A 19,683-nucleotide genomic window follows, 5' to 3' on the forward strand; every position below is an offset into this window, starting at 1 on the left:
GAAGTTGCATCACTTTTGTGATGTACAACCTCCCATGTCCTGTGGGCGCCAGGTTGCGGTGAATTTTGATTGTTAATATCCTTAGTTACTAGGGTTGTCCAAATTAGAATATGGCGGTACTGAAGTGTGCATAATTAATGGCAAGTTGTCTGTTGAGATATCCACTACCACTTATTTCCGTGTGAATCTGATCAGTGATTGAGACTTTTGTCCTGCCCAGTGGCAAGAAATAAATCCGAGAACACCAGGTTGGAAGTAATAGGGTGTGCTCATTAACCACTTGCCGACCGCCGCACGCCGATGTACGTCCAAAGATTGCCGGCGGATATCGTTGTTATGGCAGTAGCTAGCTGCCATAACTCTGGTATCCCCGTTTTCGTGCGGCGGTCGCTTTTCAGGTAAAAGTGGTCTCTGCGGCGGATTCGCCGCGAGATCACTTTTATCGCTGGTGGGAGAGGGGCCCCTCCCGCCGCGATCCGGTGCCTTCTGCCGCTTACTGGAGCCGTCGGTAGCGGCAGAGGCGATTGCGTCAGATTGGCCTGCTGTGCCTGGAGACAAGTGAGGCTAAGATGGCGCCCACTCGTCTCCATGACACTGCTGGGCGAAAGCAACGTCAAAACGTCACTTCTGCCCCATACGTCTTAAAGGCACGTTTTTTTTTCAATGTCATTTTTTTAAATTACTTTTTTTTTTTTTTTATTGCATTTTAGTGTAAATATGAGATCTGAGGCCTTTTTGACCCCAGATCTCATATTTAAGAGGTCCTATCATGCTTTTTTTCTATTACAAGGGATGTTTACATTATTGTAATAGGAATAAAAGTGACACAATTTTTTTTTTTTTTAAACAGTGTAAAAATAAAATCATGTAAAATAAATGATAAAAATAAAAAATTTTTTTAAAAAACCCCCGTCCCGACGAGCTCGCGCACAGAAGCGAATGCATACGTGAGTAGCACCCGCATATGAAAACGGTCGTCAAACCACACATGTGAGGTATCGCCGCAATCATTATAGCGAGAGCAATAATTCTAACCCTAGACCTCCTCTGTAACACAAAACATGCAACCTGTAGAATTTTTTAAACATCGCCTATGGAGATTTTTGAGGGTAAAAGTTTGACGCCATTCCACGAGCGGGCGCAGTTTTGAAGCATGACATGTTGGGTATCCATTTACTCGGCGTAACATTATCTTTCACAATATAAAAAAAAATTGGGCTAACTTTACTGTTGTGTTTTTTTATTCAAAAAAGTGAATTCTTTCCAAAAAAAAGCGCGCTTGTAAGACCGCTGCGCAAATACGGTGTGAAAAAAGTATTACAATGACCACCATTTTATTCTCTAGGGTGTTAGAAAAAAAAACAATGTATAATGTTTGGGGGTTCTAAGTAATTTTCTAGCAAAAAAACTGTTTTAAACATGTAAACACCTAAATTCCAAAACGAGGCTGGTCCTTAAGTGGTTAAGATGTTCCACCAAAAAAAAAAAAAGAAACTTCTGCTGCCGTGCTATATGCCGTGAGATATGGTACAGAAGTGGTGCATAATCCAGCCGGTGATTGCACAACAAATGGGATGTTTTAATTAAAGGTTACAAATATGCATCAAGATGCGAGTCAGATCTGTCCAGTTTCGAATTTGGAAATGTTTACACGGTTTAACATATCTAGACAAAGGAGCACCATTACATCTGAGTGGCCAGCCTTGGGCAGTGGGATGAGAGGGGGAGTGCAGCTAATTCTTGCATAGTGCTTGTTGGAGAAGAGACCCGTTGCTGCATAGATACGTATGAAAAGCAGCTCCCCAATTTAGATTTAATTAGATATTTTGAAGAACAGTGTTTAATGGGAGAGAAAATTCCATGAGCTTCTATGTCAAAAACATTAAATGAAGGTTGTTCCTCTTCATTGTCACTGTATGCAAGTTTTAGCCATGACTGAGCACTGTGCTGCTTTCATGCTTGGCTGCCTTTTAAGTCCCAGCAGACATAATGTGTCTGTTTTTCCAGCACAGTCATTTATTGTAGATTAAGAAAAGTAAAAGTTGAGAAACCTTTGCCTGTTGAGATATAAACACTGTCCTAAAGGCAAATTCCAGCTTATGCCATGTTCTTTTCAAGTAATACAAAAGAACCTCTTTGTGACATCTTTGAAGGAGTACCATTTATGTAAAGATGCAATATAATAATGCCATTTACATAGCCGTGTGTTTTGGTTCTAATCAGAGCTTAATGTATTTATTATTTCTACAGTTAGACGAATTGCCTAATGTTTTCACTTATCATTTCTGCTCCATTGTTCTCTTCATACTTTTGTACTTTGGTGTTGCAGAACAATTCAAATAAGCATAGTATAATTTCAAACTGCAAATATTTTGAGGACTTTTTTGTTGTGTTTATCTTTCTATGTGACACACATTTTTAACTTTTTTATTTTTCATCCTTAAAATCACTTTTCCTTCTTTCTAAAAGCTGAATTGCAGGCGCAAGTATCTGTTTGAAATACAGTACAGTGCATATGGAAAATATTCACTGCGCTTCACTTTTTCCACATTTTGTTACAGCCTTATTCCAAAATGGATTAAATTCTTTATTTTCCTCAAAATTCTGCAAACAATACCCCATAATGACAATGTAAAAGAAGTTTTTTTGAAATCTTTGCACATCTATTAAATATTAAACGAAAAGAATCCCATGTACGTAAGTATTCACAGCCTTTGCTCAATACTTGAAGCACCTTTGACACCAAATATGGCCTCTTTTAGAGTATCATGCTACAAGCTTGGCACGCTTATTTTTGGGCAGTTTCTCCCATTATTCTTTTTAGGACCTCTCAAGCTCCATCAGGTTGGATGGGGAGTGTCAGTGCGCAGCTATTTTCAGATCTCTCCAGAGGTGTTCAATCTGGTTCAAGTCTGGGCTCTGGCTGGGCCACTCAAGGGCATTCACAGAGTTGTCCTGTATCCACTCCTTTGTTATCTTGGCTGTGTGCTTAGGGTTGTTGTCCCATTGGAAGATGAACCTTAGCCCCAGTCTGAAGCAGGTTTTCATTAAGGATATCTCTGTGCAAAAATAAAATAAAGAATAAGGCACTATACGTGTTCATATAAAAAAAAAAACTGGCACAAAGAAAACACTGCATCAAACTCAAATGTGCACATTAATGGGAAAATAAGCAAGCATAAAGTCCATAAGCGAATAAATCAGCAGCAGCACTTTGCGGTGGTTTTAACCCTTTCTCGGTTGCTAGCCGGGGGTAAAATCGCCCCACTAGCGGCCGAATAGCGCCGCGAAATTGACAGTAAAGCGCCGCTATTTTTAGCGCCGACGCACCCACCACCTCAGTGTGAAAGGGACCTAATGGCATAAATCCAGTCCAATGGCCACTCAGGAAGGAGCTAGAATGTAAAAAAATTACTCCACAGGAGACACACTCGCATGGCCTGGCACTAGGTGTAAACAGCGTGTGTGAGTCAGCTGATCCCTGGGGGTAGCGTGCGTTCCACATCTCACTCCGAAGGTGCAAAGCCTGGTGTGGGGTATCTAATACGGACCCGGAAATGATAGATACTCAGCTCCAACATATGTGTCGCCATGAATGGCTCTTCAGGAAGTGATGTCTTGCCACTTCCTGCTTGCTTTTATGTGAATAGAAAGGCTTCTATTGGTGGGGCTCCTCCAAAATTGAGGAGAAGACAAAAACGTAATACAGAATCTGCCTCTAGGAAGCATCGATGCACACGCTGCCCACACTGCACGTAAATAACCAACCTTACAAAGGGATCAATGAATAAACTAATGCATAAATGTATTTGTAGTCAACCATCACCTAAACAGTGATAAATGAACTATTTGAGTGCATGGATGCAATTTAGATCTGAGTAAGGTCAGATGGGTGTATTGCGGCTTGAAGGAAATAATTAGGACAGCACCATCTAGTGGTGAATATCCAAGTGGCCGAAATAACCAATCCAACCATGCCTATACTAACAGATCAAAAAAAGTTTTTTTTTAAATAATTAATATAATACACAAAAACAGTTTATATAATAACAATAAAAAAACTTCTGAAAGTACATTAAACTAAAAAGTAGCCATTAAGAGGGAAACCCTGAGGAACCAGGGCTTTAATCTAAAAAAACCCAATCTCGCTAAAAACAGATATGTTGCAATCAATAATCAGTTAAACATTTTTAATCAATATCTATATACCTAAATACCAGTATTGTACATCAGGATGCCCTTAATGCCGCTTCATGGGCGTTGAAGAATTATTGTGACCTCAAAACCCCCCCAAAGAAAATTCCTTGTGGAATCCTTAGAAATTGTAATGACCATTTCTTCTGGCATGCAGGGGATTTTTTTTAACTAAATAAAAGGGGTGGCTATGGGGGCCAAATATGCACCCGGTATTGCTAATATTTTTTTAAACAAGTGGGAGGAGGAATGCATTTTTTTCTGACCAGTGGCCCCAAATTCAAATGTGTACCAAATGTACATAGATGATATTTTCATTGTGTGGGAGGGTCCAAAGGAAGAGTTGGATGTTTTCTAGTCTATATGAATAACAATAAATACCAAATAAAGTTTACAAGTACCTGGCATCAATCGTGCATCCAGTTTTTGGATCTCAAGATCTTTAAGATGGGTTCTGGCTTGGGGACCCAGACCCATTTTAAAGAAACTGATCGCAATGGGTATATTTCCACCCGTATTTGCCATCACCCCAACTGGGTGAGAGCAATCCCAAAGGGTCAGTTCCTGAGAATCAGATGGACTTGTGCGAGTGAGGAAGATTTTATGGCCCAAACCAATATGCTCATTGGTAGATTCATAGAAAAAGGGTACAATAAAAGAAAGTTGGAGATTACCAGAGAACAAGTTAGGCAAATTGATTGCCTTACCCTTTTGTGACCAAAAGCCAGGGGCTCAGCGGGGGACCAATTCAACCTGGCATTTGTTACAGGTTTTAATCTCCAATATAAAGAGGTGGAAAGAATAATTAAAACCTACTGGCCAATATTACAAAAAAGACCAAACCCTTAGATCCTTCCCAACAAACCTAAGTTTATTTATAGAAGAGCTTCAGGGTTACGCAATATGTTGGCCAAAAATGTCATCCGGCCCCCTGAGAAACCCCCCACTTTTTTGGACCGCACTGGGTTCTATAAATGTAAGATGCAAAGCATGCAGAATTACTAGGGACAAAACTAGGAAATCCACTAGCTTTCCATCAGTGGTCACAGGTGGGGAATATGACATTAGGCAGTTCATCACCTGCGACACTAGATATGTCACTTACCTGCTCATGTGTCCATGCAACTTCCAATATGTTGGCAGGACCACTAGAACCAATAGCAAAAGAGTGGGAGAACATGTAGATAATATAAAAAATGGGTTCAAATACCACAGTGTATCTAACCACTTCAGGTTGATGCACAATAAGGACCCCTCCTTACACAGGTTCTGGGGCATTGATAGGGTTCATCAGCATTGGAGAGGAACTGACATGACCAAAAAAGTGTCGCAGATGGAAACGCAGTGGATATATAGACTTCAGTCTCTCCAGCCTTTGGAATTGAACATCGATATTGATTTAAAATGTTTAACTGATTATTGATTGCAATAATATATCAGTTTTTATCGACATTGGGTTTTTTAGATTAGAGCCCTGGTTCCTCAGGGTTTCTATCTTAATGCCTATTCTTTAGTTTAATGTCAGAAGTTTTTCTATTGTTATTATATAAACTGTTTTTGTGTGTTATATTATTTAAAAAAACTTTTTGATCTGTTAGTATAGGCATGGGTTGTATTGGCAATTTCGGCCATATGGATTTTCACCACTAGATGGTGCTGTCCTAATTGTTTCCTTCATATAGAAGATTAGAGACATGGTTTTATTGTTTTTTTCGGCCATTTGGATATTCATCACTAGATGGTGATGTCCTAATTATTTCCTTCAAGCCGCAATTCACCCATCTGACCTTACCCTTACTCGGCTCTAAATTGCATCCATATAGTTCATTTATCACTGTTTAAGTAATGGTTGACTACAAAACGGAAAATTGTATACTCACCTTTCCGTAATTTTCCTTTCCTAACACATCCCATGGCAGCACACACACTGGGTTGTGACTCCGCCCCCACAACCTGATAGGACTGATCAGCTATAAGTTTTGAAGAGGAGCCCCCCCGCATTCTCAGTATCTATCACCTTAGACGGGTGGGTATCTGTGTGCTGCCATGGTATGCGTCAGGAAAGGAAAATTATGGAAAGGTGAGTATACAATTTTCCGTTTTGCTGACGCATCATGGCAGCGCACACACTGGTAAATAACTCGCTACATGAGTGGGTGATTTGCAAGAACATTTATTTTATTCACAGGATTTGGAAGAATTAGCTTTGATGATCGATCTCCCAAATTCAACTGTCGTTAACCGAGTCGGGTCCCTTCTGTAATGAGACAGGAGCGTGGTTCTAGAAGACCAAGTTGCTGCTTTGCAAATTGTTTCCGGAGACACTCTACAATACGCTGCCCAAGATGTCGCCACTGCCCTGGTCGAATGAGCCTTTAGGTCGTTAGGTATTGGAAGAAGCTGGATTGCATACGCCTTTTTAATGATCTTTATTAGCCAAGAGGCTATTGTCCTGGAAGAAGCTGCCTGACCTTTCTTACGGCCATGCGGTATAATTAGCAAGTTTTCTGTTTTCCTGAATGGGTTAGTAACCTCCAGATATGAAGAGATAACTGATTTAATATCTAGTGGATGTGGATCCCCTTGGCTAGTGAGGAATCCTGGTAAACTGATCTCTGGATTGAAGTGGAAAGCAGATGCCACCTTAGGTATGAATTTTTCAGATGGTGTTAAAACAACTCTATCAGGATAGAACAGCAAATGGGGCTCTTTCATTGAAAGTGCTTGCAGCTCGGACACTCTTTTTGCAGACGTTATTGCCACTAAAAAGGTTAATTTGAGGGTTAGGTCCCATACAGATATTGACTCCAAAGGGAAAAATGGTTCTTTTGATAAGGCTTCTAGAACTATTGTTAAGTCCCATGTCGTGAAGGACGGCTTCCTGGGTGGTCTTATTTTCAAGCATGCTTTTTGAAATTGAATTATGAGGGTATTGAAGGCCTATTTGATTCCCATCATGGCTGATAAGGCAGATATTTGAACCGTTAGGGTGCTTGAACTTAGACCCCTCTCCAGACCTAGTTGTAAAAATTCAAGAATTTGTGACACTGTAGGAGAAAGTGGGTCCCAGGACTGTTCCTGTGCTAACGTAGTGAATCTTTCCCAAACTCTGTTATAAATGCCGTTAGTCGACTTCTTCCTTGCCTTTGCAAGGTAGCCACCACCCTTGATCTAGAAGCCTCTCCCTTTCAACTTCCAAGCCATTAGGTGTAGTCTTTCTGGTGCTGGATGTAGGAACTGGCCCTGTGAGAGTAGATCCGGAGTTACTGGAAGGAGTAATGGGTCCTCTGTACTCAGTTGTAGGATGGTCGTGAACCATGGCCTCCTCGGCCAAAACTGTATTACTGCAATCACCGTGGCTGTTGAGTTTCTCAGTCTGTCTAGGAACCTGGCTATTAAGGGGATTGGAGGAAATATGTAACCTAGACAGAACCTCCACTGGTGATGGAGACAGTCGACCCCTAGTGCTGTTGGATAGGCGACCTTTGCCAGAAACTTGGCACACTTGTTCATTGGTGTTGCTGCAAAGTCGATATCGGGAGTGCCCCACTTGTGTATTAGAAGGGAGAAAGCTTGGTGACTTAGTGACCATTCGTTGTTCGAGATGAACATTCGGCTTAGATCGTCCGCAAGTTGGTTCTGCACTGCTGGGACATACACCACTTTCAGGTCTTCCAAATGGATTTGGGCCCATTTGAGGATAGAACGCACCTCCTGCATGAGGGCGCTGCTCCGGGTGCCCCCCTGCGTTCGGATGTAATTCACTGCCACTGTATTCATGCGTACTAATACACTCTTCCCTGTGAGGGATGGCCTGAACGCTAGAAAGGCCTGAAAGGCGGCCCTGAATTCTCCAGAATGTTTGATACTAAGCCCGGGGGGCGAAAAAAACCAATGGCCTTGTACCGCCTGATCCTGGTAATGTGCTCCCCAACCTTGGAGGCTTGCGTCTGACGTGACGATTTCTGGCTGAGGGGGCACAATGTGTCGATGACGTTTTAGGTTGCTGACTCGCGTCCACCACCATGCAGATTGTTTCACCGATTGGTTGATGAAGATTTGTTGATTCATTGATGTTCCATTCCATTGTTTCAGGAACGATATCTGGAATGTTCTCGTATGCCACTGGGACCACCGGACCATCGGAAAGGTGGCAGACATGGATCCCATTATGCTGAGGCATGTCCTGGCAGATAAGTGTGTTGCTTCCTTTAGTCTTTTTATTTTCTGGACCAATGGTCCTATTTTTTCCTTAAGGCAGACTCACCGTGCTGGCATTGGTGTCGAGTTCTGCTCCCAAAAAGATCATTGATTGGGTTGGCTCCTGACTGCTTTTGTTCCAATTTATTATCCACCCGAATTGATGTAATGTGGAGATGTTGAAGTAACTGTTGGTTGTTGGCCAAGAGTAGAATATCGTCGAGATAGTGGTGGACTCTTAGTCTTACTCAGATATGCTATGATTGGAAGCAGGATTTTTGTGAACGTTCTCAGAGCCGTAGATATCCCAAACGGGAGACTCTGGAATTGAAAATGTCGTCGCCCGATTGCATACCGAAGGTATTTTTGGAAACCTGTGTGTATAGGAACATGGAGATAGGCGTTGCATAAATCTATTGATAACATCCAGTCTTTTGTATTTATTGCCAGTAATATAGATTGAAGACTCTCCATTTTGAAAGATTCTACTAAGATCGTCCTGTTGAGGTTCTTCAAGTCTAGAACCGGTCGCAGGTCCCCTGTTTTTTTTCTTCACAAGAAAAAGGGGGGAATAAAAGTAGTAGTAGTAACTCTAGTACATATTTGATCAGGAGTTTTCGCTTTTGAAGAGATGATGGGAGTCGGGTGTTTAGGAAGTGATCTCTGGGGTTTCTGTATTTTAAATTCCATTTGTGGCCCTCGCGGGCTGTGACTATTGTACACGGATTCTTTTATATGTTCTGCCCACACCTGTGTGAACAGCCTGAGCCTGGCTTTCACTAACATGGGCTGGGCGGGCGTGCCATCAAAATGACTTCTGCTGATCCCCTGCATTAGGAGCTTTGGGCTTCTGTGTCCTCAGGAAAGATGATTGGTCATTACGCCAATTTCGCTTGAACTCTTTGCCTGGTCTGTATGATCTCGCTTCTCGGTATCGTTCGGGAAGATTGCGTCTAAAGGGGTGAACCTTTTGCTGTTTTGGTCTTCGGTCAGAGGGAATAAGGCCCGATTTCCCACCCGTGACCTTCGCCAGGTCTAACTTGGGGCCCAGGTTGGTTCTGTGGTAGGGGATCTTGTACCAATTCGATTTGGAAGCTGTATCTGCCACCCACAGTGTTAACCATAAGGCTCTTCTGGACATAACCAAAGAAAGCATTGCCCTTGCTGCCGATATTATTATATCTACTGATGCTTTGGCTAAGAAGTCTCCTGCTAGGCTGAGTTCCTGTAGGGCAGATACGATTCTCTCCTGGTCCGCTGCTTCTGATAGTAGTTTTTCAATGTTAGAAGTCCAGCTATTGCTCTGCCAACTGCCGCTAGTGTGATAGCTGATCTGCATGCTCCTCCTGTTGCTTAATAGGCTTTTTTGAGATCAAGGTTGATTTTCCGGTCCAAGACATCCCTGAAAGTCACTGCGTCCTCTATTGGCAATGTCACATGTCTAGCCAGACACATTAGTGAGGCATCTACTACAGGTGCCATGATGAGAGGGTTTACAGCTGGTTCTTTTAAGGGATATAGCTTTGCTATCCTATTGTTTAGGCTGGACTTTTTGTCAGGTTTTTGCCACTCGTCTTTAACTCTTCGAGTTCATCGATAAAAGGAAGGGTCTCTGGGTCCCTTTTTAGGTTAGGGAAGTATTTCCTGAGCTTGCGGGGTGCTTTCTTTGGTTCCTCCCAACCAATTGCCTCTTTTTACTGACCTTGCAAAGGGGTCTATTAAAGCAAAATCGAAACCGACTGACACTGGAGAATCTTCTTCAGCTGATGAGTCGTCTGATTCTTGCGGTACGCAGGAGATTGTTGCTGATGTGCTTTGAATTGGTCTAACTGGTTCTGTGGCTGACACCTGCAGAATTGATTCTTTTACAGATTCTCTGATTTATATTCGATACTTCCAATGCATCCGATTTCTTTTCCCTAGTTGCTTCTTCAGCACATGTTTGGCAAGCTAGCTTGTTAGGAAGGGCTTGCGCTCCGCATATCCAGCAGGCATTAGCTGCAGGTTGGGTACGGCGGTCGTGCTGTGTTTGGTGGGAGGATGACTATTTACTGTGATGGTGGGAGGAAGTCCTTCCTTGACCGGCTTCTTCTAGAGTGTGAATGGCTTGAAGGGGATCTTTCTCTCCGTTTGGAGTGAGATGATTTTGACAACCTGCCAGGGCTATCAGGATAAAGTGATATTAGTGGCCTGGCTCTCTTTTACTCCTCTTCACTACTTACCAAAACATGATGCCTCTTACCTTACTGGCTGTGGATGATCTGCTGGGGCAGCAGCCTCCATGAGCAACAGACAGAGTGTATTTGGGAAGGCAAGGGTTAACCCCATGAAGCTCAGTACAGTGCAGGCACATATGTAAAAGAGCAGTGAAAAAGAAAGTATGGTCTTACCAGGTCAGAAGGTTGATCAGGAAGCGGTGGCAGCAGTAGCAGATGTAGAAAATGTAGAGTGCGAGCGTGAGCGATCATCTGTGCAGCCAAACAGCATAATAACCGTTTTTAAATAGACCGACATCGCGGTGGAAGTGGCACAAGCGCCGCACATGCGCCGTAGCGATCCGCGGCACCTGACGCCATTTTGGAAACTGGCGAAAGGGGTAGATGCTCGCGTCACTTCCAGTCGAGCCGATCACGGACGCCATGGTGGAAAGGTCAAGGCACCCGGAGGACTAGAAGGCTCAGCAGTGAGGGAGAAAAAAAAAGGAATAAGGTAAAAACAAACGGAGAGTGGCTGAAAAAGAGAAAGCATATAAGAGGTAAAGGATGGAGGCCGTTGCATAGTGGTGTAAGCCTGTTTAAAGCTTGTAAAATGACAATGTAACTCCCCTGAGACCATCAGAGTGGGGTCCCTGCATAAAGCTCATTTAGAGACTGTACAGTCAGGGCTTCCAACGACGAGAGGCTGAACCTAGCTGGGGCGAAGCGGTAAGAGGTCCGTGCTTTATCTGGTCAGTCCTAACAGGTGAGGAAAAAAGGAGAATGCAACTGGGGGCTCCTCTTCAAAACTTATAGCTAATCAGTCCTATCAGGTTGTGTGGGTGGAGTCACAACCCAGTGTGTGTGCTGCCATGATGCGTCAGAAAATACATTTATGTATTAGTTTATTCATTGATCCCTTTGTAAGGTTGGCTATTTATGTGCAATGTGGGCAGCATGTGCATCAACGCTCCCTAGAGGCAGATTCTGTATTACGTTTTTGTCTTCTCCTCCATTTTGGAGGAGCCCCACCAGTAGCAGCCTTTCTATTCACATAAAAGCAAGCAGGAAGTGGCGTGACATCACTTCCTGAAGAGCCATTCACGGCAAAACATATGTCGGAGTGGAGGATCCGTCATTTCCGGGTCCATATTTGATACCCCACACCAGGCTTTGCACATTCGGAGTGAGACGTGGAACGTACGCTACCCCCAGGGATCAGTTGACATACAGGCTGTTTACACTTAGTGCCAGGCACTATCACATGTGAGTGTAACTGCTATCATTGCTGCTGTTTTTACTTTATGAAAAATTACTGCACTATGAGACTTTTATCCGTGTCTCCTGTGGAGTCATTTTTTACATTCTAGCTCCTTCCTGTGTGGCCATTGGAGTGGATTTATGCCATAAGTGGAACCAATCTGGTGTTCCCAAAGTGTTTTTTGACTATCCTGTAAAAAGGGGTCAAACCGCTCTGGTGAGTGGCCATCTTCATACTGAGCTCTCGTGGTGGAAGATCTAGAAGTTTTATCTCAGAATATTTCATTTTGGTGTTGGGATTTATTCACTTATGTACTTTATGCTTGCTTATTTTCTCATTAATGTGCACATTTGAGTTTGATGCAGTGTTTTCTTTGTGCCAGTTTTTTATATGAACATTTATAGCACCTTATTCTTTATTTTATAATTTCGCACAGTTCCAGTGATTCGTTCACTTTAGAGGGGGTAGCTGTTTGTTTATATGTTCTCATCCCCACAAGGCGCCATTTTTTTGGTACACATTTTTTGCAAGGATATCTCTGTACATTGCTGCATTCATCTTTCCCTCGATCCTGACTAGTCTCCCAGTACCTGCTGCTGAAAAACATCCATACCGCATAATGCTACCACCACCATGCTTCACTGTAGTAGTGGTATTGGCCAAGTGATGAGCGGTATCTGGTTTCCTCCAGACATGACGCTTGCCATTCAGGCCAAAGAGTTCAATCTTTGTTTCATCAGACCAGAGAATTTAGTTTCTCTTGGTCTAAGAGTCCTTCAGGTTCCTTTTGTCAAACTCCAGGCGATCAGGTGCCTTTTTACTGAGGGGGGCTTCAGTCTGGCCACTCTACCATACAGGCCTGATTGGTGGAATGCTGAAGAGATGGTTGTTCTTCTGGAAGGTTCTCTTTGAGCTCTGTCAGAGTGACCATTGGGTTCTTGGTCACCTCCCTGACTAAGACTCTTCTCCCCAGATTGCTCATTTTGGCCGGGCGGCCCACGCTAGGAAGTGTCCTGGTGGTTTCAAACTCCTTCCATTTACGGTTGATGGAGGCCACTGTGCTCATTGAGACCTTCAATGCTGCAGAAATGTATCTGTGCCTCGATACAATCCTCTCTCGGAGGTCTACAGATGATTCCTTGGACTTCATGGCTTGGTTTGTGCTTTGACATGCACTGTTAACTGTGGGACCTTATATAGACAGGTGTGTGGCTTTCCAAATCCTGTCCAATTAACTGAATTTAGTACCACAGGTGAACTCCAATCAAGTTGTAGAAACATCTCTAGGATGATCAGTGGAAACAGGATGCACCTGAGTGTCATGGCAATGGCTGTGAATACTTTATGTACATGTGATTTTTATTGAATTTTTTAATAAATTTACAATGATTTCAAACACTTATTTCATGTTGTCATTATGGGGTATTGTTTGTAAAATTTTGAGGAAAATAATGAATTTAATCCATTTTGGAGTAAGGATGTAACGTAACAAAATGTGGAAAAAGAGAAGCGCTGTGAATGCTTTCCAGATGCACTGTATATAGCAGCTGTTATACCTGCCAAAAGAATTTGTATTTATGTCCATCTATTTAGAGATTTACACAGCCCTGCCACACAGTACAGCCAGGTGGATAATACAACTTTCAGTTAAGCAATACAGTTGTGGCCCCCACCCCCTTCCCTTTCCTTTTTAGATGGCAATAGACGGTTTGAATCCTGCTGAACCGGCTGAGATTCGTACCATGTATGGGCAGGCTGAATGTACTCAAGTTGCTCGATCAACTTGGATGCAAAAAGCCTGCGTGATTTTACATGCAATTATTGTTATAGCCGCTAGCAATAATCGCAGTGTTCCCCTGGGGGGGGGGGGAACAGAATGGCTGCACGGGAGGGATTCCCCCATCAACACTTGCTGTTTTCTCCACCTGTGAGCATTTTTCTTGTCATCAATTTTCGTGCAGCACATCTGGCTTCAAGTTCCACCCCTCCCTCTCTGTGTGAATGTTGCTGTACAGGAATTGCAAGAGACTGATGCCAAGTTAAATTCAGGTATTTAAGTGGTTCTAAAGGCAGAACATTTTTTTACCTTAATTCAATCCCTTAACTGTTCCAGTGCAAGTATCACCCTCCTTACCATCTCTCCCCTTATACTTACCCGAGTCCTGTCTTAATCCAGTGCTGGTCTCCCCCTCCTCACAGGACCGAGGCGGCAGCAGCAGGGCCAATGGCTCCTGCTGCTGTCAATCAAATCCTGAAAGCAGGGGGCGGGGCCAGGTTGCACTGTGTGTCCAGCTCGGGAGTGAGTCTGCAGGTGCACCCCTATAGAAAACGGCTTCCTATGGTGGCGCACTGAGATGAAGAGGAGGTTCGGGGCCGCTCTGTGCACCATTTTACATTGTATAAGGCAGGTAAGTATAACATATAAAACTGAGCCTTTTACAAATTCTTTAAAGTGATTGCAAAGTCTCAAGGTTTTTCATTCTAATGCATTCTTAACGTGAAAAACCTTTTCTGCAGCTTCCCCCCCTTTTTTTTTACTTACCTGCGCCCGATGCAATCCAGCGATGGGCCTGAGCCCAGAGGCTTCAGCCATTCTCTCTCAGCACTGGATAGATTGATAGCAGCAGAAGCCATTGGCTCCCGCTGCTGTCTCTCAAATCCAGTGACATGGGAGCGGAAGGCGGGGCCGAGTCCCGCAGTCTGTCAATGGACATGGTAATGGGACTCGGGAGCGTGCCCGCACGAGTGCCCCCATGGAAAGCAGCTCTCCGTGGGGGCACTCGATGAAGAGGAGGGGCCAGGAGCGCCAGCGGGGTACCCCAGAAAAGGAGGATCTGGGCAGCTCTGTGCAAAACCCTTGCACAGAGAAGGTAAGTATATAGCATGTTTGTTATTTTAATTAATAAGAAACCAAACCTTTTTAACCCCTTTTAAACTGGTTGCATTTCTAATGTTAAAAATATATTTATGGAGGAAGCTGCCATAGTCTGACTGACATTTGGGGAGTCTAATCTGATCTGTAGAATGTATCTATGTTCCTAATTATGCTTTTTTTTTTTTTTTTTTTAATATGTTACTTTAGTCCATGAGGTGCATGGATTGTTTGGTTTATGTGTTTTCTTATTTTATGATACTTTATGGATTAACCTGACTTACTATTTGTTTGTATTATAATAATAATAATAATAATAATAATAAAATTATTTTTAATAATAAAAATAATAAAAAAAAATTAAAATTATTTGATTAAAAAAACAATATATACATTTATTGATTTAGTATTCATAAATGCAGTGCAGCATTCATTTGTGTCTTTTCTATCTGCCTGGAGTTCAGCTTCAGAATTTTTTTAAGATATCTAGAAGGGAGTTTAGTATTTTCAGTTACAGATTAGCCTGTGATTTGCCTTTATCCATGCATGGGAGTTCGGCGCCACTAATAGAGTACCCATGTGGGAGCAGCACAGCCCCCCTCTTACATTGGTTATAGTCTGAACTCTCCACTGTTCATTTTTGAAGTATAACAACTAATCAGAATTTCCGACCTATATGTTATGTGACATGGTAATGGCCACTGAATACGTTTTTTTGTGTGAAGGCTGTGTGTAGATTTAGGCTGCATTCACACCTGAGCGTTTTCAGCTCATAAAACGACCAGCAAGCAAAATCACATTAATTTCAATGGCACCTGTTCACATCTGAGCGTTTTGTCGCCTGAAGCAAAACGCCTGAAAAACGCCATAAGCTCAAAAAAGAACATGAGCTTCTTTGGGGCAGATTACAGGAGTTTTTTCTGCCTTTTACTTTGATGACTTAAACAAAATCGTGGTAAAAAACACAGTAAAATTGCAGTAAAAACGTGCAACTTTGAAACGCTCTGATGTGAATTCAGCCTAACAGTAGGTAGAATTTTATACTGTTTGAATTTTAAAGTACTATGTTTTATTCCTGCTGCCATACAGAAGCACACCATAACCTAGACTTGTGAATTAAATATGTTTCAGGAATCATTTGCAAGAGCGAAGAACTGGGTGAAAGAACTTCAGAGACAAGCAAGTCCCAATATTGTGATAGCTTTGTCTGGTAACAAAGCCGATCTTGCTTCCAAGCGGGCCGTGGACTTTCAGGTAAGCTTGGCCTTTCCTGCTTAATTCATAGACTCTCTATTTTATACTTCTCACCTAGCTAATAATGCCTTTATCATTTGTGCAATAGAATGTGTTTTGTATCTTAAAGTAATTGCAGTGTTTTTGTCTTGGGATACATCTGCATGCAATACAAAGCTGTAATTATAGAGTATAATTGCTATTTCTGTCAATCCTGTCTTGTACTTGCCTAACATTTGTTTTCATTTCAAACCATTATAATTGCATTTTACTTCCTTTTATATTGTGGTAAACCAATGTCAATGGATGCTTGATTTTTTTTTTATAGTGTGTGTGATCTGATGTCATTATCACCAGAATGAACACAGTACAGTGTTCAGTAAAATGTGTTACAGCACATTATCTTGATTACGATTGTAAACGTCCTTTTATCATTAGAGAATGTGAACTGAATTTATACCAAGCAGTGGTGTCACTTCAGGTATACTGACAGTCAGGTCCTTGGGACTGTATTCTCAATCTGTACAGAACTCTTGATGAGAGGAGGCATTTTAGCAATTTGAAAACACTTTATTGATCAGGTGTTTTGTGAACAAAGCCTGGTCTGGATCCTACCTCCGAGACACATTTTACCCAACAAATTGGCTTAGCCTAGGTTTACACTAATATGGTGCGGGAAACCCCGCGATCTATGTGCCTTTCTTGCACTGCATTCAAATCACACTGCCCTTGCAATCTGCCACAGGTGTCAGTGCAATCTTAAGGGTACCCCAAATACAGTGCGTTTGGCCGCAGCAGATCGCAAGGTACAAAAGTATATAGCGGGTATCTCCGCGGACATCGAGTCCGCTTGATCCGTCTCACAGAGCTCCCGGTGCGTGCAATGGCAGGGTGGCAAATTCAAAGCGCCGGTCTGGAACCAGTTACAGCAATAGAATATTCAACACATGGTGTTTGGGGGCTGTTCCTCTGGTGTCAAAATCACCCTTCATGTTTTCCCTTACACCAATTGTATGTATGTGCCCTCATAAATGTATTACTTATAGTTACAGGTCGTTAGCAATATCTCTCGTATTCCTAAGATGACAAGTGCTAAATGCTTTTAGATACAAATACATTTATAAAATGAAAAGGACCCAGTTGATGTAAAGGAGATTTTACAGTTTTACTAATAATGGAAAATCCCTTTAAAATGAGCTGAGACTAAATCTCTATCCTACTGAATGTTCAATGAACAAGCTTTGAATTATTTTACAGGAGGCTCAAGCTTATGCAGATGATAACAGCTTGTTGTTTATGGAGACTTCTGCCAAGACATCTGCAAACGTGAATGAAATATTTATGGCAATAGGTAAGTGCATCTGCCACACAGGAGAGGCAATATGGATTGCATAAATGTACTTGTATACGTAGTTGTATGACTATTCAATATGGAAAATGGTTTAAAGTGGTTGTAAACCATTAAGGGTGCTCAACCCTTTTGAAGAGCACAAGTGATTTGGTAACTCAACACCAAAAATCGCCTTTTTTTTTTTTTAAATTAACCAGGTGACCATTAATCCCACTCTCGCATTTAGTGTGATCAACCAAGAAAGCTTCAAACCGGTGTTGTAGCCTTCAATATATCAGGGTCTTTGCAGCTATCCCTTCAATTGCCAAAACAAGGATTGTGAACAATCAAAATAAAAAACAGACCAGGGAAGCCCATCCTCTAACCTCTTCATTAAGCAAAAATAAAATGAACACCTAATGCATCTCATGCTCCCACAATGATACCGAGCTCATCACCAAACTGTGAGAATCCTTCGGAACCCTGTATGGATGCCATTAGATAATCCACCCGGCTAAAGACTTCTTTCTCCATATCTGTGTTGTAAGAAAGAGAAGAGTGGGGATTCTGCCGCAATAGCGGCTTGTGTATGACAGCCACTGGGATTACGGAGGACCAGCAATCCTTCAATAGAGCTATGTGCATCTGGAGGTGGCTGTGCTGGTTGCCATAGGTTTGAGTTTGCGGGCCCCACAGGTTGAGCATTGCCTTCCTTGCATAATATTAAGTAAAGTGATTAGCTTCAGGTGATACACAGAGATTAGGGATAGCTTTGAGGGCGTAACAGAAACTGGCTTAATTTTAGCTAGTGTAAAGAGCAGTGATGATGTGCAGACTGCAGTAACTCATAGCAGACAGCATTATTTCATCCAGAAATGACAGCCCACACTATTTGGTTGTTATGGTATATATACTGCACTTTAAGGATGGTTCACACCACATAAACATCCTCCATATCTGTTCCGGATGCTTTTTTTCTTGTTTTTTTTTTTTTTTTCACTGTACTGGGGTCCGGTGCGGTTTTGATGTATTTTACCACATTCCAGTACAGTTCTGTGTGGGAAAAAATGCAGCATGTTCTACTTTTTTTCTGGAACCTAAAGCCCTAGTGTGAACTATGCAATTGTAAACAGTATAACCTACTTTCTATGCGTTTTGTATGCAGAAACAAAAGCACTGGAACGCATGTGGTGTGAACTAACCCTAAAAGTGTAAGTTCACTCCTACAGAAAATCTGTAAGGTGACCTTACACTGGACCCCAGAGTGTTCATCATTTCCATCCTTTGTTTTGGGATTCCAACTTGAGTACACTATAAAGAATTCTATCCAATCATTTTTTAATATGTATCGTAACTTTTTTATATTCTGTATTAATAAAGATTTGTTAACTTTTAACTATCTAGAAATACTTTCCATTCACTTAAAGTGACCCAGTACCGTTAAAGTCCCACTCTGAGAGTTTTTCTCTATACATGTAATTTAGGGATGTTGGTACCCCACAAGCTACTATTTTCATTCACAGTTTTAAAATAAATCGGCAAAAGGTTTTTCTTTATCATACATCACGGGAGACAGAGCAGCCATAGTAATTACTCTGTGGGTTATACGCCACCTATAGGTGAATGGACACTGGCACACCCAAAGACAGGAAGCACCCCTCTATATAACCCCTCCCATACAGGAAGTACCTCAGTTTTTTTCGCCAGTGTCTCAAGGTGATGGTCATGGTGGATTGAAGTTCTTGAAGAAAACGGCCCCATTGGAGAAATCCTTGCCAGGGGCTATGCAGTCGGATCCATTCAAAATGGCAAGAAAGGCCAAAATGGATGGTACCTGAGCCTCGTGGAAGAAGAAACAAGGTTTTTTGCCTGTAATGCTCCTCTTTTGTGGGCTGGACCCTGGGATACAGGCCCTTGGATACATGACTAATCCAAAGCGTTGTCCTGGCAGGCTGCTGTACAGGTCCAAGGGTGTGAACCCCAATATGTAGGGGGACCCGTTCCTTGAAGGTCCGTTCAAAGATCTGGCCCACTGTGATGGGTGAAGATTGGGTCTGGCTGTGTTTTTTTTTTTTTTTTTTTTTTTTTCCAGCAAACCCTGCGGCGGGAATGGTAAGTTTAAAAAAAAAAAAAAAAAGAGAAAACCTGGGAAAGGAACACACTTGGTTCACTTAAAAGGATTTTTTCTGATTAGCGAATGCCTTGCCTGTTTTTCACCACTAGAGGGTGTATTGTAACATACCTGCTTGTCATGCTTATTTTCTTTGTACAGCGCTCCTTTGGAGACAGCATTACACCTCATCCTGGTTTGCCAGTTCCCTGGGACCACACGCCTCCTGCCCACAGCATGCAGCCATCCCCCCAGAGATTGGCTCCGACGAGGGGAGCGGCCGGCATC

At 42.4% G+C, this 19,683-nt stretch overlaps 1 protein-coding gene across 1 annotated transcript in view; it reads left to right on the top strand.

The window, feature by feature from the left end:
* The window catches only part of RAB5A (RAB5A, member RAS oncogene family), a 134,173-nt gene that overhangs the window by 98,493 nt on the left and 15,997 nt on the right, over window positions 1-19,683 (top strand). Inside the window, exons 4-5 of the mRNA XM_073630218.1 lie at window positions 15,854-15,976; window positions 17,213-17,306. Coding sequence (XP_073486319.1) covers window positions 15,854-15,976; window positions 17,213-17,306 — 217 coding nt within the window. The remainder of the gene's footprint in view (window positions 1-15,853; window positions 15,977-17,212; window positions 17,307-19,683) is intronic.

The sequence above is a fragment of the Aquarana catesbeiana genome, linkage group LG05, assembly GCF_042186555.1.
Source record: "Aquarana catesbeiana isolate 2022-GZ linkage group LG05, ASM4218655v1, whole genome shotgun sequence".
Classification (NCBI taxonomy): Eukaryota; Metazoa; Chordata; class Amphibia; order Anura; family Ranidae; genus Aquarana; species Aquarana catesbeiana.